Source organism: Haliotis asinina, chromosome 10 (genome assembly GCF_037392515.1).
Source record: "Haliotis asinina isolate JCU_RB_2024 chromosome 10, JCU_Hal_asi_v2, whole genome shotgun sequence".
Lineage (NCBI taxonomy): Eukaryota > Metazoa > Mollusca > Gastropoda > Lepetellida > Haliotidae > Haliotis > Haliotis asinina.
This window is the reverse complement of record NC_090289.1, coordinates 21,664,757-21,689,057: the sequence shown is the minus strand read 5'-3', so window position 1 is coordinate 21,689,057 and position 24,301 is coordinate 21,664,757. Positions and strand designations below refer to the sequence as shown.

Here is a 24,301-nt window from a genome sequence, read left to right as displayed (position 1 = left end):
CTAGGTTTTACTCCCCAATCTTCTTAGTACCAAAGAAGAATTCCAAAGAGGAATTACGACTCATTTACATGAAGGAACATCCGACTAGCAGACTGTCTAGCCAGCATAGATCTACAAGATGTATACCTGCATATCCCGATTCATTAATAATCCAGAAAATATATTTGCTTCCTTTTCAACAGCCAGCATTTCCAATGGACAGATCTACAATTTGGAATATCTTCGGGCCCCATGGCTATTTACACGGATAACCAAACCAATCGTAAATTATCTACACCTCAGGGGGCTACGCAGTGCTTTTTGTCTGGACTACAGCAAACAAACAAGGGTCAATGAGATCACTATCTCTACTGCACCTAATGTTTCAACTGTTCAACCTAGTCGTCAGTCTAAATCTTCAAGTAAAAGCATGTCACATACCAGGAGCCTGCAACGTCATGGCAGACGCCCTATCTTGTCTTCTTCGTTCATCTACAACAGAATGGATGCTGTATCAGGAAGCGTTTCAACTAATAAGTCAAGCTTTCGGATCACCAAACAGACAACAACCTTTGTGTCACCAGGAGCAGATCCCTTAGCATGGGCAACAGACGCTCAGCATTCTATGGGAAGGACTAAACGCGTACACATTTCCCCCTCCAGTACTGTTACCAAAAGTCATGGAGAAAATCAGACAAATGAAGAGATTACAACTGATTTTACAACACTACAATTACCAGAGTGGAAGAATCTTCTCATCCACCCCCACACAAAGCAAATGCACAGCCAACCATCGGTATTTTGTCTTCACATATGGACCGTATTAAGACTTGTTCAAAATGCAGATTATATATTTGTGAGAGCAGCGAAAGCAGTCACCATAGACTTACGGAAATCCACTTGCGCACTTTATGATGACAAGTGGAAACGTTTTGAGACATACGCCAGACAAAAGCGATTTTCATGGAAGTAGTAGAAGGGACGGGGCTTCTAAATCACCCCCGTATAAGCCATATAATCGTTAATAACATGAATCTAGACCCTTTTTCATAAACTCCGAAAGAACAGGCACTACCCGTCTGCTTTCACATAAAGTGATTTTGGTGTCCTTTTTAACTTCGATGACTCATGTGGGGGGTGATTTAGAACGCCCCATCCCTTCTACTACTTATGTGTTTCAATCTCTATAGAGGGGGTGTGGGGGGAACCCGCATAATCAATAAAGAGACAATCAATTAGAGAAATGATTCACTTGTAGTATGAACCCTGTGCCATGGCAACAGTGCATGAGTTAAGAAGGCAAACACTTGACAATGGATTGAAGGGTTATACCCGTATGAGGAAGTCTGAGCTCATTGAATTTCTTAAGGAATAAACCCCTATAGAATTACAGTTCACGCCTACTGAGCGTGCTATAGGAAAATATTTGAGGGGTTGGATGATGGAAGTTCAAAGAAATATAAACTTTGGTGATATAAAACAATTGGTATTTCATAAAGTGAATGAAGAACTGAATGATTTTAAGAGGTATTAAATTTCAACTCACGTTGAAGATGACACCAGAGAAACAACAGATGGATGGTGCTACTGAATACAGTATTGTTCACATCAGAGGTAATCAGGAGGCTACAACACAACCAGGTACTATCAACTCTTCCATTGATAGGTCATTTGAAAATATTAGAGAAACACTAGAACATTATAGTAATAGGGGATCTGGTTGGGTGGTTGATAAGGTTAATATGGTCTACCTGGATATAGCAAACTATAAACCGTTGACAGGAGGGAAACATTTACCAACCCCTAAATATTTCGCAGACAAACATGCTACAATTAATATTCCAAATATTAAAGGGGAAAATTGCATAAGGATATCATTAAGAATTATTAAATTTCCAGCTAAGATAGATAACTGCAGACTTTCCAGTTATCCAGTAGATGATGACATTATTATGATGGTATAGATGAACCAACCCCTATCTCCCAGTGCACAAAAATAGAAAAACAGAAACCAGATTTGGCTATAAACGTATTCGGGCATGAAGGTAATAAACTTATAGTCCACAGGATAAGTCCTTTATTGTATGAGGAGGGTAGAAAAACAGCTAATGTATTTCTAATTCAAAAAGGTGAACAATGTCACTACATATCGATAACACATTTCAGTCACTTGGTGATTGACCAAACAAAACACAAGGAAAAGAAACACTTCTGTGAAAGGTACCTTCACAGGTTTTCAAGAGCTGATCTGCTCGACTCGCACAGGGATGATTGCCTAGGTGTAGGTGAGACAGCCGTACGGGTAGAGATGCCAACCGAAAACAACAATATCTTGAATTTTATCAACCACAAAAATCAGATGTTAGTACCATACATTATCTACGCTGACTTCAAGCTGTTATTAAACAAATCGATACCATGGCTCCATCCCCAGATAAAAGTTTCACACAGAAAGTTCAGCAGCATGAGGCATTTGGGTATGTGGTCATTCGTTGCGGTGGCCAAACTAACCCTCCAATCATTTACAGAGGCTGAGAAATTTCTAGTGTTTACAACACGAGGAGGAAGAGATAAAGAGAAAATTAAGTAATATAACTCCAATGCGCATGATCAGAGCACATAGGGAGACATACATCAAAAGCACACATTGCCACGTGTGTTGTAAACCTCTGAATGATGACTCTGTGCGAGACCACTGTCAGGTGACAGGGAAATACGGAGACATGGCTCACAATGACTGTAACTTAAAGCTACGCATAAACCCCAACATTGTTAGTATCCCGGTGGTGTTTCACAATTTACGAGGATATGATTCACACTTGATTATGCAAGCTATTTCAAAGGTAGAAGGCAGTATGGAAAGATATATAACCTTTTCACTAAACAGGTTGAGATTCATAGATAGTGTTCAGTTTCTGTTGTCTCTAGACAGTTTGGTCAAGGCAAATAACCCAAACGACTTTGCTATAACTAATCGATACACAGAAGCGAAAACTAGAGCCTTGCTGCTACGTAAGGGTATATACCCATATGAATATATGGACGACTGGTCTAAGTTTAATGAGACAGAGTTACCTCCCATTGACTGCTTCTATAGCAAGCTGACTGACGCGTCTGTCTCACAAGACGATTACTAACACGCTAAAAATGTATGGGAAAAACTAGGCTGTAAGAATCTAGGTGAATACCATGATTTATATTTGAAAATGGACGTGTTGTTGCTGGCAGATGTGTTGAGATATTCAGGAAAACATGTTCAAAGCAATATGGGTTGGACCCCGCATGGTATTATTCGAGCCCTGGACTATCATGATGCTATTTGAGATGCCTTACTGAAGAAAACAGGTGTGGAGTTAGAATTATTCACAGATTACGATATGCATCTGTGTGTTTAGAAAGGGTTACGCGGTGGCATTTGGTATCAAAACGTTAGGCGGGTAGTGCCTGTTCTTTCGGAGTTTGTGAAAAAGGGGTCTAGATCCACATTATTAACGATTATATGGTTTATACTGGGGTGATTTAGAAGCCTCATCCCTTCTACTACTCGGGGAACAAGGGAACTCATCCTCAAATAGCAGATTATTTATGCTATTTACTTCTAAGGGTCTGAAAGGTCCTACATCATCTACATACTTAGCTGCTCTCAGCTCAGTCATCGCCATGGGAACAGGGACCAAGCTGACTAAAGTACCAGAGCTTCTTGCCTTACTATGTTCATTCAAGTTGGAAGATCAACAACACAGATTTAGAGCTCGAGTGTGGGACCTAAATATTGTACTCCAACATCTTACAAGTGATGCGTATGAACCACTTGATCGGACTTCAGTTGAAATTTTGACTCAAAGACACTATTTTTACTTGCCCTGACTACAGTTGCAAGAATATCAGAAATTCATGCTCTAGACTTTAAACGAACTAAGTTTGACACAAAGTCACCAAGAAACAGCTCATTTGGGTCTAAGATTGGATTTCATAGCAAAGAATCGACTACCAGGTTAACCGGATAGACAGTTTCGTATACCAGCCTTGTCTTCAATCTTAGGACCTCACAATACACAAGATTTATCATTATGTCCAGTCAGAGCATTGAAAAATGTACATTGCATATACCAAGTCTAGAAGACAACAGTTCAAGCGCCTATTTATACCTATATCTACTGAGACACCCACGGAAGTATCCCGCAAAGCTAACTCAGTGTGGATTAGTACTGTCATACTTAGAGCATATAAGCAGCAGGATTAGACCCGCCGCAAGCTTCTAACGCGCTTGAAGTCAGAGCCCTGGCCTCTTCACCAATGCTACATGGAAATTGCTCACTATCAACTATAATGGAGGGCTGCTTTTGGAAGTCAGACACGGTGTTTGCCAACCACTACCTGCGAGACATAGCCACGGAGGACGTCTGTGTCATTCATCAGTTTGGGCTTCTTATTGTCGCTCAGCAACTAACAGTTCTACGAAGGCGCTGAGTTCACTCACCTGTTATATCACGTGACTTGTGGAAACCAGAAGCTCTGGGGAGTATAATGGTGGTAAGTCCATGCACACGTCTTAAACAGACAAGCATGAATGATTATGACCCTGTATTTGTAATGAAGATACTTGTACATGAAGAAGGGTCACAACTAGTCTTGATTACCATATCTCGACAATTAGTTGCATCATAAACTAGCAGGATGCTAGTTACTTTCGATGTCACACATTCCAGTCAGCAAAACCTTCGGCTGAAGGTAAGTTCAACTGGATGTAATCCCCCCAGAATCTACAAAGAATATTAGAAGAGCAGGACTATATTATCGCTGTTACAGGTTCCCGTTTGGGGGGCAGGAAATTATTGGACGTAATTTTGACAGCCAGCAGAATCCAGCATGGCCTGACCCACCGCTGTTTCCATCGAATTCTGTAAGCAATTAGCATGAGTCAGGATAAGGAAAAATATGTAATTTACTGAATAAAACTGATATTTTATACTTATCTTGACTCATGGCAAAAGCCCATCCCAGCTGCCCTGCAGAGGCTCACTGAATTCCTATATTCAGGTGTCAGGGGATATACAAAGAGAGAGTAACAAGCACGGCCGGTCACATGGCCTAGGGCACAGGAAAAGGGAGACTACACATGGGTGAGTGTATTTTACGTCCGCTTCTTCCTAGAAGAGAACTTCAAGGGATTTCAGGCGTTCCACTACCTTCGCCAGGGAAGATGAGATAAGCAGTTAGCATGAGTCAGGATAAGTATAAAATATCAATTTTATTCAGAAAATTACATTATTCCATACCAGTATTATGTTACCATCACGATATGGCTGAAATATTGCCGATGTGACATTAAACATTAACTCACTCACTCACTCTTCATTTGCCATCTTCTGTGGTTTATGTATTTGTCATGTACTTCGTTGTATTCATGAAAAACAACACCAGGTGGGGCAACTCCAAGTCAATCTTCCCTGTGGTTTTTTCCATTTGGAGGAGCTGCTTGAAGTGTATCCAGTACATCTTCACTTGCAGAATTGAACTTCATTGGTCGAAATCCGCTTATGTGTATTATAGTTGGAATGAGGTGAAAATCCTTTACCAAAGTTAAACATGGTTGACGAGGGTCTTCCGCAGTCATTCCAGCTATAATGAAACTATTCCGATGTTATTGTGTAGTTCCACCGATGTGCTTCTTCTCCAATGGATTAATGCCGTAGCTATTCCCCCAATGTTCCATGTTTTCCGTGTGTGTTCCTCTAACACTCCGAAGGTCTGCCGTAGAATGATGCACATTACTACTTGTTCCACATTTCTTCTGTTGGGTATTCGGGCCTTAATTCTAAGTTCTACCATAGTTTTGCTGCAATTGGCCTGTAAATCTGATAAATTTGGAAATACTGTTTATACTGCTGTTTTGTACACCCAGGTATAGTATAACTTTTTTAAAAGTAAAACTATTTGAGAAGATGTACTGACTACTGAATTTGGTTGACTCCAGATTTTGTGGTGGATGCTACAAGAAAGGGAAACAAGATCAGATTTGCCAACCATTCCATCAATCCAAATTGCTATGCCAAGGTGATGATGGTTAATGGTGACCATCGTATTGGCATATTTGCCAAGCGTCCAATACAGGCTGGTGAAGAACTCTTTTTTGATTACAGGTATGTATCAGGATTAGCATATTACACTGAAGGATACTTTGACCCAAACTCTCAGTTCCTGAAACTTATATCTGATTTCATGATGTTGAAACATTTTGTTGTAATGTTCTTGTCTTGTAGCAGCATTTACAAGTTATTATAGATGACCAAGATATTTTGTGGATTAATCTTCTTGAATTGTTTCCACATGCTTCAGATTTGTGATGACCCCCCTAAAGATTAAAGAAGATAAATTCATAAAATATCTTGAGCAGCAATGCTCATGACTGTGACATGTACTCAAAGTTAGTTCCGGAGTATCCAGTGATTGATAAGCTGTTGTTGTATAATGTAATCTCCCAAATGGGCAACACTTGCAAAAGAAATTGTAAACCAATAGTGAGTGTTTTCTGCTATCTGATTGGTTGATTAGCATTGTCGAATAGTGTTTGACATACCTAAGAATGATGGCCTAATAACCCCACATTAATACTTGGCACTAAAATGGTACTACAGTCGCTGCATGAATTTGCATAATGGAGGAAGATTTCAACCTCAATTTTATTCTTTCTCTGGGATTTTGATAGAATCTGCCGGTGTTGGCGGTAGATTTGGTAGGAGCGTGTACAGAAATAAGGTTATAAATATGTAGCCCAGATCTTTTGCACGTAAAAGTTTGCTTACAATCCTGAATCATATCAAAATGTCTTGCTTTTTTACATCTTGCTGTTTCAAGGTACTTCTTAAAATTACATAGATCAGAATCTATGCGTTCAGAACACGCACGCCAAATATTTTTTGCGTGTTTTTGTCAATTTTTGCTGTGAAAATGCAAATTTCTGCATTAAGGTGAACACTGTCTTCAAAGACGACAAATTCTTGGAAGAATTATTCAAAGATGATGCAGAGTACAATCTCATGGAGTAGTATATACAATGGGGGTTTTAAAACACTTTCAAGAAAAGTCTCTACAAAGCCTTATTTACTAAATAAGGCTTTGGTTGGGCCCTTAGCTCTTGCTACTATTACCCCTACTACTTAACGTGTGTTGGAGGTAACACTGTGCCGTACGGTACGATCAATAATTCTTCTCTTACAAACCCCCTACCCGGCCCATCCCTCAAGTAGTATAAGTTAGGTTCGTCGGCTTTCATATCCACTTTATCTATGTTGTAAGTTTTGACTGACCATATAGGATCGGTGGCCCGCTTACGGCTATCACCCTCGTGTTCCCCCGGCTGGTATAGATACCTCACTAGGGCCCTATCTGGTATCTGTTTCTCCTTCCCACGCAATGGAGCGGCCGACTCTGCAACTATTGATTTTAGTTTGATAGCGTCTGCCGGTTTCTTACCGGTGAGACGGGTGACTTCATGGTTGATTGCCGACACCACCTTGGGTAACCTCGTGACCCATTCAGTCGATCGTTTTCCAGGGGTGGCCATCTCCCTAGCATACTGATGACCGAACAAGCGCTCAGCCAAAGTCCTATTAAATCTCTCAACTATGGCTTGGCTGCGATGGGCTCTGGCCGTGCCACGCCTGACCTTTGTATCGTGTTTGGCTAGCAGTTGTGACACGGCACCCATGAACTCCCGTCCGGGGTCAACTTGCAGCTCTGTTGGCCACGTCAGCGGACTGCGTTTGTATATGCGTTCGAATCCTCTGGCTACCTGGGCCGAATCTTTCGTGGTCAAGGGTTCGGCTTCCTTGTAACGACTGGCTACGTCCACCACGGTTAAGGCATACTTGTACCTCTTGTCGTGGGGTAGGAACAGTAGGTCTGCCTGGTGAACGCTATTAGGTATGTTAATACCGAACCTCCTTCTAGGCACGTAGCGTGGTGCCGGCAAATAGATCTGCCACAGGGCTTGTTTTTCAAGCCACGCTTTGGCTTCCTCCGGGGGTACTCGCGCTATTTTAGCTAGCTTATCTACTGCGCTAGCTCCTTTCCAGTACCCACGCGGGCTGTAGTAAATAGCCTCAAATTTTCTCATGTCCATACGCGTATGTGTTTATCCCATCAATAGCTATCCAACGTTTAGTGTCCATAGGCGACAGGGACGTCTTATTTATAGTCAGTCCGTATATCTTATGTCCATCACTTCTAAGTGTGTTCATTTTATGCCTAAAGGTACGGGTCTTGAACAGGGCTTCCTTGAATCTGGCATGTTTGATGTGTTGTTTCACCACATACTTCTTAACCCCCTTAGCCTTCCGGATCTCACTATTGTCGGCTTTCAGTATGGAGTACATCTTAGGTCTCAAACCTATGTACTCGGCTATGGGCGTGCCAGCACACTCGTCCTTCATCTTACCTAGGACCTTTTTATTTACCGTACTGTGTATGGTATGGGTCTTAGGGTAGTCGCTGGTGTCGTATAAATCGAGGTGTTTTTTCATGTCCTCGTACACGTCCTCGGTTCGAATCTCCATCAGCAGGGAATCCGTGTCAGTGTACAGCACTTCACACCTGTCACCGTACTGTTTCTTGAGCTCGTTGTAGTAAAAGTCGTACATCAGGTGTTTGGATAAATCGAGGATGCTCATCCCCACGTAAACAGGCCGGTTGAATTTTATGTGGCTTTTCTTCATGTGTAGGGCAACCAGGTTGTCTGTGAATATCTTACTACGGTTGAATGCCGGACTGGCTATCAATCTCCTGAGCTTGTCTTCCTCACTCGACCGAACCAGCTTCACGGTCACGCGTTTCCTCAGGTTCTCCATAGTCTTACCAAACACCGAGTTGTTCATGAGCTTGTAGAGATTTTTCTCAAAATCACTGGTGGCTTTTTTTCGTAGGTCTGTGTTCATTCTGATGTAGGGCTCCATCCATGGGCTCTGGTCGAACATGAGCACCCTGTGTATTTTGGTCAGCCTCATACCCAACGACAGGTACAGCTGTAGGTTGCGATAGTGAACGATGTACTTGGTCTTATTCATTAAGTTAGGCACGAGTTTTTCAACGTCTGTCACACGCCCACCTAACAAGTTATGTTGGTACTCAGACATCCAGTCTGGGTTAACCCTCATACGTTCGGGGGCCAGGGGGTAGCTGTTGTGCGATGTGTGTAATTCCTTGGTATACTCTAAGTCAACCTCGAGGATATACCCTTTGTTCGAATCTGGTGCAACCCCCATAACATCAACGTGGGGTACCCATTCGAATCCCCCTGTAGGTAGATACTGGCTCATGGCCCAGCCGTACAGGTTGTTTGCGTCGAGGTAGAGAATGTGATTGGTTGGCTTGTTAGGATCGTAACCTTTCACGTATTGATTATTTGCTTTCGCGTATCGTTTGGATGCCATGGAAATCCCACCTCGCAAGCCTTTTTCAATGAATAGGTGCATGTCGTAATCTGTGAGCAATTCCAAATTAACTCCGGTCTTTTTAAGCAAGGCATCCCACGACAGACCTGGGCTGGTGTAATACCATGCGGGGTCGAGTTTATACTGCTTGAAACACGTCCGCCTAAACGTCTCAAACACGTCGGCTAACAGCAGTACATCTGTCCTCAAGTACAGGTCGTGATAATCACCCAGGTTCTTACAACCCAGTTTATTCCATACGTTAGTCGCGTGCGAGTAATCGTCTTGAGATATTGCTGAGCCGGTCAGATTGCTGTAAAATTCTCTGATGGGGGGTAGTCTGGTCTCGGTGAACTTGACCCAACTATCCATGTACTCATAGGGGTACACACCCTTTCTCATAAGCAGGGGTCTAGTCTCGGCGTCTGTGTATTGATCGGTGATAGGGAAGGTATTGTTGGCCTTGACCAAACTGTCGAGTGACGACAGGAGGAACTGAAACGAGTCAATGAACCTAAGTCCGTTTAAGCTGAAGGAGATGTATCTCTCCATGTTGTTGGGGATGCACGTTATATTACCATCGATTTTCGCGATGGCCTGCATGATCAAGTGTGAGTCGTACCCTCTCAAGTTGTGAAAGACAACGGGGATGTTTATTGTCTTAGGGTTGATTTTAAGCTTGAGGTTGCACGCGCTGTGAGCAGCGCCTCTATACTTACCAGATATGTGGCAGTGATCTCTCACCGAATCACCGTTAAGTGGTGAGTCACACACGTGACAGTTAGTGCTACTAGCGTGAGCTAGCCTGTCGACTCGGGTCATACGCATGGGAGCGATTCTATACAATGCATTCCTAATAATTTTTTCTTCCTCCTGCAAACACTTTAGAAACCTTTCAGCCGCGTCAGGGCCCCTATACACTACCGGAGCTTTCGTTTCCCCGTCACAGCGGATGACAATGTATCCAAACCCACAGGCTTTATGCTCGTGTGTTTTGTGGGTGAAGCTGCCGGCGGCACCACTGGGGGAATCCCCCACCACCAAGGCTTCGAAGTCGGCGTATATGATATAAGGCACAGACATTTGGTTCTTGTGGTTACCGAATTTTAGGATATTATCACCTTCCTTAGGCATGTTGACTCGTATGGCCATCTGCCCCACACCTTGGCAATCATCCCGGTGGGATTCTAATAAATCAGCTCGTGTGAAGCCATGTAGGCATCGTTCACAGAAGTGGGTCTTTTCTCTGTGTGCCGATTGGTCATACAACAGCCTGCTAAAGTGTTTCATCCATGTGTAGTGATACTTGTCACCTCGCTGGATCATGAATATATTGATAACTTGGCGATCCTTCACCGGGCTGACCCTGTGTACTATTGTTGTGTTACCTTCGTGCCCAAAGACATTTATAGCCAGATTATTCTGTTTTTCTACTTTAGTGATCTGGGATATGGGGTTGGGTTCATCTATACCATCCCAGTTGAGCCCATCTTCCTGAGGATAATTAGAAGACCTGTTCGGATTAGTGTCAGCTGGAAATAAGGCTGACCTGATAGCTAACCTCAGGCAATCGTTTCCTCTATTCTTAACGTTTACTATGGCATGTTTGTTCCTATAGTAGGGGGGCAAGGCTAGGTATGACCCGCCTCTGAATGGCACGTAGTTAGCTATGTCTAGATAGACATTATCGATTTTATCTACAGCCCACCCGGACCCCAAGTGTGTGTAGCGTTCTAGGTATTCTCGTATCTGCTGAAAACTGGTATCGATTGATGCGCCAATGGTCTCTGTATGTGTGACGACCTCTTGTTTACCTCGGAAGTAAGGCTGAACATATTCAGTGGTACTCCCAACCTGCTTATCGAGCGACATTTTCACTGTGATCTGAAACTTGATACTTCCTAGGTTATTTAGTTCCTGGTTGACCTTATCAGCTATCAGAGGCTTGATATCTGTAATGTCTATGTTTCTATCAACGTGCATGCGCCAACCTCTCAAATAGTTGCCTACAGCGCGCTCAGTGCGCACGAACTGTAGGTCAATAGCTCTATTCTGTCGTAATAATTCTACAAGCTGTGGTTTTCTCATACGGGAATACCCAGCTAAACCCAAATCGCGTGCCTCGGCTTTCAGTTGTTTTACTGTAGGCACCACCACTGGGGTATGTGATAACAATGCGACTAACCCGGCTCTCCCCAGGTTTGAATAACCCGTGTATCCAAGCTGTTTTGCTTGAGCTTTTAATTGTTTTACCGTAGGGGCTTCTAAACCTAGTAATCTCAACAATGCTGACTTCCGCATTCTAGAATACCCGATCACACCTCTCTGTTTTGCGACCCGCTTTAGCTCGCGTACAGTAGTCATAGTGTTTACACCTAACATAACCAATGTCTAATTGGGTCACAGTAAAGGGAGGTAACCCTTGATAAAACATTTATTTGGAGTCTATCTTGAGCAGTCGCCTACGTTCTTTTATGTAGTCCTTTTTATTCTCGTAGATGAGTTGATGTCTGACTACGTTCGCTCCGTGAGCTTTACATAGACAGTAGTGTCCTTTAACCCCAATACCACACACAGAACACGTGTAGTTAGGACTTCCCATATGGAAACAACAGAACCCCTGATTCCTGCATTTCCTACCACAGGCCTCGGTCTTCCCCATAAGTATGTATTCGCATCGGTATGGAGCGGGTCTCATGTTTACTTATATAGGTATTTAATTTAATTGCTTCGCAACCAACGCAGTAGCTGCTATGCCCAACACTATGAAGCCCAGTTCACGATTCATTTGTCCCTTGGATGGTGTGTAGTACTGAGCAAGTGTGGGTTTATTGAGCGGTTCCAATCGTTTACCAGTTAGTAGGTAGTATTCTTTCATTGCTTCATCGACATCGTTGAATGTTTGAACGGCATGGTTTTCACGCTGGAGTTGTTCGTTAATAAAATCGATCCTCTGGAGGCGTTTTTTAGCGTACTCGGCCTGTGCCTTTTGTAAGTTCTCAGTAGCGAGATCGTGCCGCTTCCTTTCTTCCTGTATTTCAGCCGCGTGATCATCTCGTAGTTTCGAGAAGAGGAAATTACTCCCGGAAAATGCCAGGGCATTCACTAACGCCCCACCGACCATCATAGCTATCGTGGCCATCCTATATTTATTTCATTATATTATCAGGTATTATCCCTTGTTTTACTAGGATGTCTTTTGTGGCCATCGCCATACCAAGGTTCATTATGAGCATACCCATATCCTGCAGGTTGAAATCTAGCTTGATAGTTGGTTGTTTAAGCACCATTTTAGTCAACCGAGCGTACCCTACTGCTAGACTGGCGACCACTGTGGCGTGGTATGCGTCGTTGACGAACGTTTTCCCCTCAGACATTATGTATATATAAAAATATTTTAAATTATAACATGATATGCGGGTCGACAGTGGGGGTTACCTCACTGTTGGGGGGTACCACCTCACGGTGAGGGTTTCCCTCACTATATAACCACGAGATAGCCAAGGCAGCAGTTACGCCTACAGCCAACAACAGTCGGGTTTGGTTGGTCACTGTAATAATTTTATGTTGGTTACACCACCGTTTTTTACCGGCAGCTACTCTCTTAGGATTCTTCTGTCTGGTTACTGTTTGTGAAGGGGCCACTTCCCTCACTGTGGGGGTTTCCTCCAGTGGAGTTTCCCTCACTGTTGGGGGTGTGGGGGGTACCCCCACTGGGGTTTCCCTCACTGTGGGGGGTATCACCTCGGGAGCAGTATCCATCTATACCATTATTGTTTTTTCTCTCAAATTGACAATGCTTTGCCGTGATAATCGCCGCCGTCACTGGAGCCAACAACATACCATATTTGTGGTACAGCCCGCAGCTGATAGAACTCACGGCGTGTTCGATAAAAGGGTCTTTCTCGAGGTCCTCCCACAGGTAAAGTCGGCGCTCTGGTGGAATGGGAAGGAAGTATGATACAATACCGGTGTATATCTGGGTCATAGCCGATCCTATTGTCTTTGTCATTTCTGCTCCGAGCCGGGACTCGTATCTAGCGTACAGCTTATCGATTTCTTCGGCTGACATTTTGTGAATTTTATCCGGAGTGTAGTCTCCAAAGTAATGTTTGGCTTTGCCGCCAACAGCCAACGCCACCAGTTTCTCTCACTTGTCATCATCCCCAGACAATTGTTCGAGCAATTCCTCACACTCCATCTTATAATATAACAAGTAAGATTTAGTTTTAACTATATAATACCCGATGCAGACAAAACACAGAGAAATGAAGGTTAAGTTGCACACGACAAACACTTCAAATATCATAGCTATACTTAGCATTTGCTTAGCTTTAGCTTAGCTTTGCTTAGCTTTGCTTAGCTTTGCTTAGCTTAGCTTTGCTTAGCTTTAGCACACCCTATATGCTACTGGTTGGTCGGTCTTGAGCACGAGCTTAGCGTGTTTAGTTTCAGCGAGCTGTTTCTTCACCCGTTCCCGTTCTAATTTACTCATCACATCGTTCTCTCTCAAACACTCCTCGAACGAATCCCTGTCCTTGCAGTGAAATAAGGCCACCCATCGCGTCTGCTCCCTGAGGTCTTTCAACACCGAGTTGAACTTCTGCGTTAGCACCCAGACGCTGTGATTTGCATGCCGGCCGGAGAAGGCCAGGTACGATAGCATGTCTCTCTTTTTTGTTATCTCGCGATTAGCGCTGCAGTCGTCCAGTATGAACAGCGTCGGTTCCCCTTTAAATTTCTCGTGAAGAGCTTTCAACCAGTCCTGCAGGCGTGTTCCAGGGTCGATTTTGTGTACGTCCGGGTCCGTCATCACCCAAGGTCGCGCGTACGTTTTATTCATGCTCAGAGTAGGGCACATGATAACGATGTTATCGAACACATCCTTGTAGTAACCCTCCAACATATCCAAGACGAAAACGGTCTTCCCACAGCCAGTCTGCCCGCACACTATGGCGCAGTGTGGGTCAGTGGGTAGGTCAATAGATGGCTTGCACGAATCTCCCATTGTCTATATTAAGTTGCGCGTCCATAATAACGTACAGATATAATTTCAACTTACCAGCGGGTTGAGCCTTCTTAGTAATCTGGATGGTTATCCCTTCACTGCCGTTATCTATACGGCGCCCGCTACCATGCAGTTTATCATCATCCGTGGATAGCATGTCCAACCATAGGGCGTACTTGGTGGTCAGGTATTCACCGATCTGCACGGAGCCGAGGTCCAGGTCCTTTGTTATGTAATCCCCCACTGGTAGCTTTTTTATCTCATCCCACTGCTGGTGTGGTCTCATACCATGACTGAACAGCTGGTTGGGCACGCCCTCGATGGTCACTTCCACCTTTTCAATCTCGAGGTTGAAAAACTTCTCGCTGTCCCTCCGGAATGGCTCGTAATCCTCCACGGGGACGACCAGGATACCTTTCATCGATCGCGCCGGCACGTTCAGGTTGATATTCCACACAGTGTCGCTCTTATCTCGCACGACTGATCTATGCCTCAGTACGCGATCGTACAGGATAGCCATCTTCCCAGAGTACTGGCTTCGAACCTGCCTGGCCAGCTCCGGGCTAGTGACCATGTCGAACTCCAGAGAGATGTTGTCTATGGTATAACTGGCCTCATCACCGTTCGGCGTACGCACTACTTTGCTATAGTCGTTAAACGTGAGCTCGTATTCGAGCCTATCACCCAGCGCGGCCTGGTAAAACGGCGCGTGTCCCGTGAGCAACTCGAAGTCGAGCGGCACGCAGAATCGATTCCCGTATGCTCGAGCGATGGCCGTTTCACCGTCCGATAGATTGTCTAGCTGGTCTGGCGTGAAGGCATACCCTATGCGCGACCGGGTTGATTTGCTGATACCCTGGTACACATCATTGACTCGTTCTCCCTCGCTTTTCCAGAGATCCCCGTAGCAGTGAAACACGTCGCTGTCGTCGATACTCAACACCTCGTTACCGCTGATCTTGACGGTCGTTTTCTTGATGATAGCTCGACCCATGTTCCGCACTAGCTCGCGTTTGTCGTTGTCGGAGGTCAACGTGATAAATTAACGCCAGTCGAACAGTGCCTGGTACAATGAGGTCATTCTCACCAAGGTTTGGAAATCTAACCAGCAGAGTTTGATTCTGGTCTATCTTGCTGGGATTGTTGGTGATGGTCACCGACTGGCGCACGGCTCTGGCGCCTAGTGGCTCTCTCAATCTTCTGAAAGGATCTAATTTTCTGCCGTACATTGTTATATAAAGGAAATATATTTTTAATACTAATGGCTGAAGACATACCTATGGAGACGCGGGGCGATAGTGCCCAGGCATTCGATGATGACCAGGAGACCTCATTCTCGCTAGATGACAAACTCATTAATAACGCCGTCGACGGTTATTACGACGCAGTTGAAAATAGAGACAACATCAAGCCGTGGGGGCGAGACTATACCAAGTTTTTTGTTGATACGGATGGCACGCTGCGTTTGAAGGCTCACCCGGAGATCGATCTCATGCATCAAAACAAGAGAGAACCGCTTGCCTTATCAACACTGAGAACTAAATATAAAATTAAGTTTGTCCAAAAGGAACTAGGTTTCAGAGATTACGGTGGCGCGCAACCTAAGCTTCCTCCGAAGTTAGTTCAAAGTCTGGAAGGCATCAGGGACGCCCCATCGGATCAAAACATGACTTATGATATTAAAAAGGTGTTGGTCGACTACGAGAACAAGCCCTTCCCGGGTCTCGAAATTACCTTTCGGGAACTGAGGGGGTTGGACCTGTTGATGCAAACCATTCGTGGTCAGCTCTGGAAAAGCACGGCCAAAATGAGTGAGATAGACGACCACATCGCCTATGAAAAGAAAAAACTCGGTGAAACTGAGGACGAGTCTATGAAAGCCACCATCGAGGAACGAATACGTAATTTGGAAGATGAAAGGCAGACCTGGTTGGAGACAGCATCCTCCTTCAAAGAAAAGCTTAGATCCCAGGTCAGCCGTGTGCGGGAAACCATCAATCAAGTCCTCCACCGAGACACCACGTTAGCAGACAGGATTCGGATATTGTTCCGGGAGCAAGGGATCACCATCGCCAGCATTCTGACTGCATTGGGTTTCATCATATCAACCCTGGTGGTGTCACTGACAGGGGGTACCCCTGTGGGGCCTGCCGGCGGCGGGGGAACTCCCACACCTGCCGGTGGGGTTAAAGACTGGATAAAAAAACTCGGGGAACGCCTAGCTAAACTGGCTGGTAAAGCCGCCGAAGCCCTTCCCGGCATGCTGGGTAGCATCGTCTCGTGGTTGTTGGGCGCTCTGGCTAAAACTGCCACGTGGCTCAGTCAAAACCTGTGGGCAGCCATCGTCGCCGTGGCGGGTCTGGTGTACGTAGCGGCTAAGAAATTTTTAACCAAATAAGTCCCAAAGCTACCCCACCAACCACCAGGGCCGTTTTATTATCGATGTGATTGGAGGCCTGAATATGGGGGTGTGTGGGGGGTACCTCCACATGAACTTTAGACTCCGGGGGTGGCGCCACTATACCCGTTTCACGTGGTGGGATGTGTGGGATATAGGGGGTGTTAATATCGGGGTTGATACCCAACTTTTGATCCGCCGTGGCTATGACTATTTTGTTGTTATAACCCACCACTTTTTTTACTCTCAGTTGCATATCACTCGGAGACATGTACAGCCCCACACCAAACACGTAATTGACTTTCGATCTGGCGTATTCTAACACGTTTTGGTAACGGTCGATGGCCCGCGGGAGATTAACTGGAGAATTGATAGCATCCTCAACGTTGGAAACGAACTGTTTCTGAGCGTCGTAAGCAGTTCCCTTACCGAGGATGTTGGAACGCGTCATCGACTGCGCACCCAACAGCGCCCACACGTACGTTCGAATCGAGTCGTTCAAGCGTATTGTACCAGCACGAGTGAATTCTTTCGATGTTTTTGAGATCATTTTAGTCCAGGCTGTGGCTGCATCAGGATTGGTTTGCTTTATACAGCTGACATGGATCTTTTCATTCGTTGTGGGGCCTGTAAATGTATGACGGTTTGGGTTGTATGAACCATCTTTAGAACCGGCCTGATATGTTCCGGACCTGTAGAAGTACACGAGAACTATACCGAGACCATGGTTCACACCAGGAAGGCGAAAGTCTTTATTCGTTGGAATCTCAAACTCCCCACAAACACGTTCATAAGCGCGTTTATCATAGGGGTTATTCGTCATACTCCACGCTTTATCTTGGGGAAGAGGAGCACTTATTTCCTTCAATATTCGTCTCGTTTGATAATAAATATGAAACAAAATGACTGCCTTACTCAGTTCGTCTATACCGTAGTCTAGTGTCACACCCGACCCTGTCGTCGCACACCACACAGCAAAGTTGAGTTGGTTCTGCCAAAACTGCATTGGGTTTTGATTCCAGTTTACCACCGCCTGTGCGTTATTAACGGACACGATATAGTTTTCAAAGATATTAATAAAGGTTGCTTTAAACCCCGTACTACCTACCACCACGATTTTCAAGTGTGCTAAGTCCATATTATAATATATAAATTATATATTATAATATGTACATAACACTTCCAGGAATAACGAGCGGTGAGGCCGTTCAGCTGACGCACGCGATCGATAACACGTCAGGCCAACTTGAAGTCGCACTCTGCGATATCACCTACCTACCGCAATGGACTAACATCAACGCCAGCAACAATAAGCTGTTCGTCAGTGGGGCTCGCAGTCAGATAACTGACGGCTACTACAGCGTGTGCTCTCTAAACGACGAGGTCTTCAAACCCCTGGGAGCCGAACTCAAGATGAACGACTCAAACGGCACAGTGGTGTTAATCAACAACGGAAGAACCTCCTTGAGACTCGGCCGACCATTAGCGAGGATACTCGGTATGTCTCCTGACGAGATAAAACCAACAACAACCGTCACAGGCACGAAGTTACCCGACCTAGTACCGTACCGAGAGCTGTACATTCATCTCGGTCAGGTGAGCACAACGTACAACATTCAAGGAGGTCACCCTTCCACTATACTGAGAGCAGTGCCGGTGAAAACTGGGAAATACAACGACGGTAGAACCGAGTCGTTTTCACCACGGCAGTATAAGAGATTAACCCAGGGCAACATACCTGAGCTGATAATATCGGTGTTAGATATAAATCATAATCCTGTAAATATAGGATACCTCAGCTTAACGCTTCATGTAAAATGACCAGCGCACAAGGGCCCGGAGTGAAAAAATGCGTCAATATCGGGATCTCCGACCTCGGAGACACGCGTGGTTTCGACGCTCCCGGAGTAGATGGTAAATCGTATGCCTTGCAACTGAAAAACAACATTTACAAACGCGTTGAAGTCCCCTCCGGTGGAACCCTAAGTGATATAGTAGATACCACAAGAGCAAAAATCAACACTAAGTACACCCTTGTCAACACCGGTAATAACTGGATAATATACCCATCGTTCGGGGGTAAACTGTTCGACTTAGACGATGTTGAGAGCACTACCGTCGCCCGAAACAAGCCATATATGCTCGTCTTCACCGAAGATGACAAGTGGGTGTTGTTACCCGATAACGACTGGTTTCTCAATATTAGGCTCGGCTCCCCTTACGTGTTTACTGATAACAAAGACAACCACCTAAACAAAGTCGTGAACAATGGAACCCTGCTCGTGGCTTATGTCCCAACTCAGAGACGTAGCGTAGTCGTCAGCCCACTCAACACTATGGCAGCCCACATGCTATCGAGTAAACTGACCATACAAAACGTGACATTGCAGTTGGTGTCTGAATTCGAAGGCGTGGTCAAGATACTAGAGAGTCTACCGGCAAACTCAACACTGATCATCAAAGTCTACCTAGGGGAACCATCGGGGAATGATGTCGAGATCGTGAAGGGGATCAAACTCGGGTGGGTGAAACGACACCAGTATCAAGTTTGCAACGTTTACGTGCGGGTGAATGTCGGCTCCAACACCAGTCTGGAGGGGGTCAACGTGATCGTGGAAAACAAGATATCACTAACCAAGATCTTCCTGCCTGACAACATACACTTCATGGGTATGAAGTTCACCCCTGAATTATTATCAGAAAACCAGTTGGAAATTATATCGTAATAGTATAATAATGACCAGTCATCATCCCAACACTACGCTTAACGACCTAGGAGATACGGAGGTATTCGATCAGCCTGGTGAGGAAGATAAATTATACATCCTGCACTTCAAAGACAATATGTATAGGCTGATATTGTTATCAGATTTTAAAGAACCTGAATGGTTAGTCAACTTAACACTCACCTCACCTTATATCACATTAAACGAAGATGGATTTATCTCAGAAATTAGTAATAGCGGTACCGCGCTCGGATGTTTTGTTCCAGGAGCTAATACAAAGATGATACTAAGGCCTGTTTTGCCCAATATGATAATGGCATTCCGCGGGGGTGAGTTAAAGTATAACTGCTACAGAGACCGATCTGATATTCCAGTTGTGACACTAGGCTCCACACTCATCATAGATGTTGAGATCGGAAGAGTTAATCCTAATAAGGAATTACAACAACTTCTACCTGGGGTCAAAGTATTCTGGTATTTCCAGACCCGTAGTACACGTTACCGCTTCATCATACAAACGGATCCCTCTGGTTCTATAACCCACTCAATAACCCCCGACGAGGAGCTCAGTAAGTATGAAGAGTTACCTGTTATAAATATAAAGTTACCTATTAACTTCTCCACTATTTTCCTACATGAGGATTTACACCTGATAAGTCTCAAGTACATTGATCGACTGTTAACTGAAACCCAATTAAAATATCTTTCATAATATATATTATAGATGGGTCTGTACCCAGTCGTAGAGGAAGTAGCGAAGACGCTGGAAACCGTAGATGGGTTCCGCTTGAGGCAGTTATGTGATGTGAAACGTCAACTAGAACAAGACCGTGACACGCGGAAAGCACTATGTAAGAAGTACAATAGAGCTTTCAATATCGTGGACGGGGCTGACACTACCCTTATGGCAACCAGCATGGGACTAGGGGCGGCAGGCGTTGGGTTGTTGGCTACCATCGTGGCCGCACCTATAGTGCTAGGTATTGAAATAACAGCTGGGTTGGCAGGGTTGGCGCTTAAGTTAGTATCACGCAGACTGCATCGTAAGGCATTGAAACACGACGAGATCAGGGTTCTGGCCGAAGCAAAGCTCACACAGTGAGTGAGCGTATTTCCACGGCACTCTCTGACAGTAAGATCTCAGAAGAGGAGTTTCGTTCAATCCTCTCTGAACTCACAAAATATAACGGAATGAAACAAGATATTCGGTCCAAATCTCGTAAGTCTGCTATCAGTGAGGACGAGAAAAAAAAGTACATAGAACAGGGGATACAAAAAGCCCAACAAGCCTTTATTATGAACACCAAAGAGATCATAGGCGGTTCACGTTAAACTGTTTCATTGATATAAACGTGACATAGGCACAGTGTTACCTCCAACACACGTTAAGTAGTAGGGGTAATAGTAGCAAGAGCTAAGGACCCAACCAAAGCCTTATTTAGTAAATAAGGCTTTGTAGAGACTTTTCTTGAAAGTGTTTTAAAACCCCCATTGTATATACTACTCATGGCACATGATCATATGTGATCAGATATTAGTAAAGTGTTTAAAGAGCCATAAAATGATATAATTCAATGGACTTTACTCACAAATGAACAGTTCTGCAAATCTCAAGCATTTGTGTATGTAATGATATTCCAAGTTCAAAGGTTATCATTCAGGCAAACAGAAAGTTAATGATACTTGATTCTGGGTACTGATCTTCCAAAATACACCAATGCAGTCATTCTAGATGTTTCTTCTTCCACTGGAAATTCCAGCGCTAATGCTGACGCAGCTCCATCTTGTCCTACAAGCATGCCTCCACAATCCTGCATTGCTAAGGTTGATTAGAATGGCCTGTGGAAAATAAATGGGTCATTATTGAAAGCAACTTAGAGAGGTACCAACTGTGGCGTAAAATTCTTCCAAGGTTTATAACGTTTGACATAAACAACCAAAGGGAAGTTACATGTTAGTTAGTATCCCCTTTTGCTAGACAGTCATACAGCTTCTGAACAGCTTTCAACGTGATTTACATCTGATCTAACACTGAATCATAATATCATTCTATTCTAAACTAGCAAGAAATAAATCATGAAAAGGTACAAATACACTTCACGAAATCCCACTGACACACCAAAGCATATCAAAACAACTGCAAATGTTGAAATCATACCTTTTGTGACCAGTTTCATCCTGGACATTCCATAAGTCTCACATAAATGCCTATAATGAATTGTTCTTTCAACATCAAAAATTTATTGTCGATATTTATGATTCCGTTTGGTACACCTCACAGTGTGTTTGCAAAAATTCAATTGCAAAAGAAGAAAACAGATCTCCAAGAATGCCACCTCACACATACACAAGTCACTGAATCTGCACAACAGCTGTCACCCTGCAGTTCCATGTCGGAATGGAGTTGAAAGTATAAAATCATACTGCACCGAATACAGCCGTTATTCGCTTATTAAACTGTGTCCGTGATGGGTTTGTTTCTGGGCATACACAATTCTATCAAATATATGCATGTCAGCTTTATTAATCAACAGTAAACTTGACAGGATAGAATCCATGTTGTCATCCTTGATTGGAACAGTCTGTGTGAGATTACATGAGGTGGAGAGGGTAGCATAAAATGGAATTCTGTCATTGTCATTGCACCGGATATTCCATTGGTTTTGCAGTAAGTGAGATTAACACGAAGACATGTAAAATGTCACCAAGTTTCATTTTAAAATGAGTGAATACAGTTTGTTTAGTATGGTTTAGTTTGTCAGTATATTAACAGTTTTTTTACTTCAAAGATGTAACCTATTTCCCCCATTAGATAATAGCATAACCCTTCTTGTGTTCTTTCTCCTGTCTGGGGAGACAGCGAAGAAGACCACGAGAGGCTAACTGCATTGCAACCCATGATCATGCTACATTCAAAGAGCTCCTTGAAAGCGTCTCACTATCAGTTGGTTAACAATATCAATAAATAGTTTGTTTGTACAATTTCCAGTATTCATTGGAATTCAACAGTTTATCTGTGTGTATCACCTTTATGACAGCTTTCATGTGAATTTGTGTCGAATATCATCGTTTGGTTCGTGATGATGCTGGACGTAGCATTATACAACAAATGATCTGTGAAGAAAACACAAATGACCATGCTAGAATCACTCTTCTGAGTGGTTTATACATTTATATGTATCAGTGTCAATCAACTACTATAGATTTATATAGCATAATGTTTATTACATATTTTTGATGAAGTCATCTCTCTCTATTAGTTAACAGACTTTTCATACCAGTCTTTGTTATCGCAACTGTTCACTCACTTTGTAGATACGTTTGTGTAGCATTTAACAATCGCAAATAATTCTGCAGGATGTAGATGTTTTTCTGATAACACATAGCACATTATAGAGGCAGATATTTTTTGTAGTGTTTGTGTTAGGCAAATAAATATTGAAAATTGGTATTTTATGTTGCTCATTTTTCTTTCAGATATGGACCAACAGAGCAGCTGAAATTTGTTGGAATTGAAAGGGACACAGAAATTGTTTGACTCCATCTGTTCTTTCTTTAGGTTGTAGTTAGTGGTCACAAATGAAATTGGAAACCTTGATTTGGATCTATTTTTTGACTCATGTACTGGTACCAATGAAATGAATCATTGTAGTTGTCCTGTCACATTCTGTTTTTCAGATCATTGAAATAGAAATATTATAAAATTGTGTTTAAAGAGGATTAATTTTCAGTGCTTCTACAGCTCTAAGGAATTCTTTCAGTACAAAAGTTCAAAGGTATAAGATAGTGGAAATGATCGTAACTTTTTTAAAAAACACTCCTGTTTTTAACACTGAACAATACATGTACTTTGTCTGCTTTGTAAAGGTCCGGGCAACTATCTGAAATAGGGCCTTGTGTGTTGAGGAAACCAAGTTAACTATCCATCTTACAAATCCTCCCATGGCCAATGTTTTCAAAACAATTGCAGGTTTGGTTTTTTTAAACAACTTTTATTTTGTAATAAAGAGAGTGAAATGATCTCATAGGCAAAACAAATTATTGGAGAATAGTGCTTTTTATAAATTATTGTGGAAAATAAACTTGACTCCAAATGGCAAACATTTACAAATTTTAGGAATGCTTGTTAAACAAAGTTTCACCAACCCCTTGGTACAGGAAATAATAGTAAATGGACTATAGAATGCTCCAAAGATATTTGTCACAGATTCTTTTTTAATGAAATGAACTCCTGTTTTCAGCTGTCATGTAGAATTATTCAATGATGTTGTCAGTAACATTTCAGTTGACACACGGCCATGGCCTTGTAATGTTTGCAATAAAACTATGTTCAGTGATATTGTTTCAAGTGTATTTATTTAAACTAGACTGAATATCAAAGTGAAATTATCAGCTATATGATCATCATTGACCACACAGGTCTCAGAAACGAATACCATTGCTTGCATATGTCAGATACTTATCCCAGAAGTTTTAATTTATCAGCCCACTTGAGATACTTCAATATTAACTGGGACCAAAGTATGCTTGTCCAATGAAGGACACCTTGCTATCATACAGTTGCTGCCCAAAAGTAATGTGATAGTGTTAAAATCTTCACGGCCTAGGTAAAGATGGTAAAGCTTTAAAAAAAAATTGTCGAAGAAAACTTCCCTTTTATTTTTTCAGCATGGTAGTATGGTGTCTACCCATGGGGACAGGTACTTCAAAAAACATTTTTCTCTGTTGAAGACAGAGACTTGCAGTATAGACATGACTC

The 24,301-nt window shown here is 43.3% G+C and overlaps 1 protein-coding gene across 1 annotated transcript in view; it reads left to right on the top strand.

The window, feature by feature from the left end:
* The window catches only part of LOC137299204 (histone-lysine N-methyltransferase EZH2-like), a 133,635-nt gene extending 109,756 nt beyond the window's left edge, over window positions 1-23,879 (top strand). The window contains exons 17-18 of the mRNA XM_067831792.1: window positions 5,957-6,122; window positions 23,020-23,879. Of these exons, the coding sequence (XP_067687893.1) occupies window positions 5,957-6,122; window positions 23,020-23,080 (227 nt within the window). The 3' untranslated portion in view covers window positions 23,081-23,879. The remainder of the gene's footprint in view (window positions 1-5,956; window positions 6,123-23,019) is intronic.
* The last annotated feature ends 422 nt before the right edge of the window (window positions 23,880-24,301 follow it).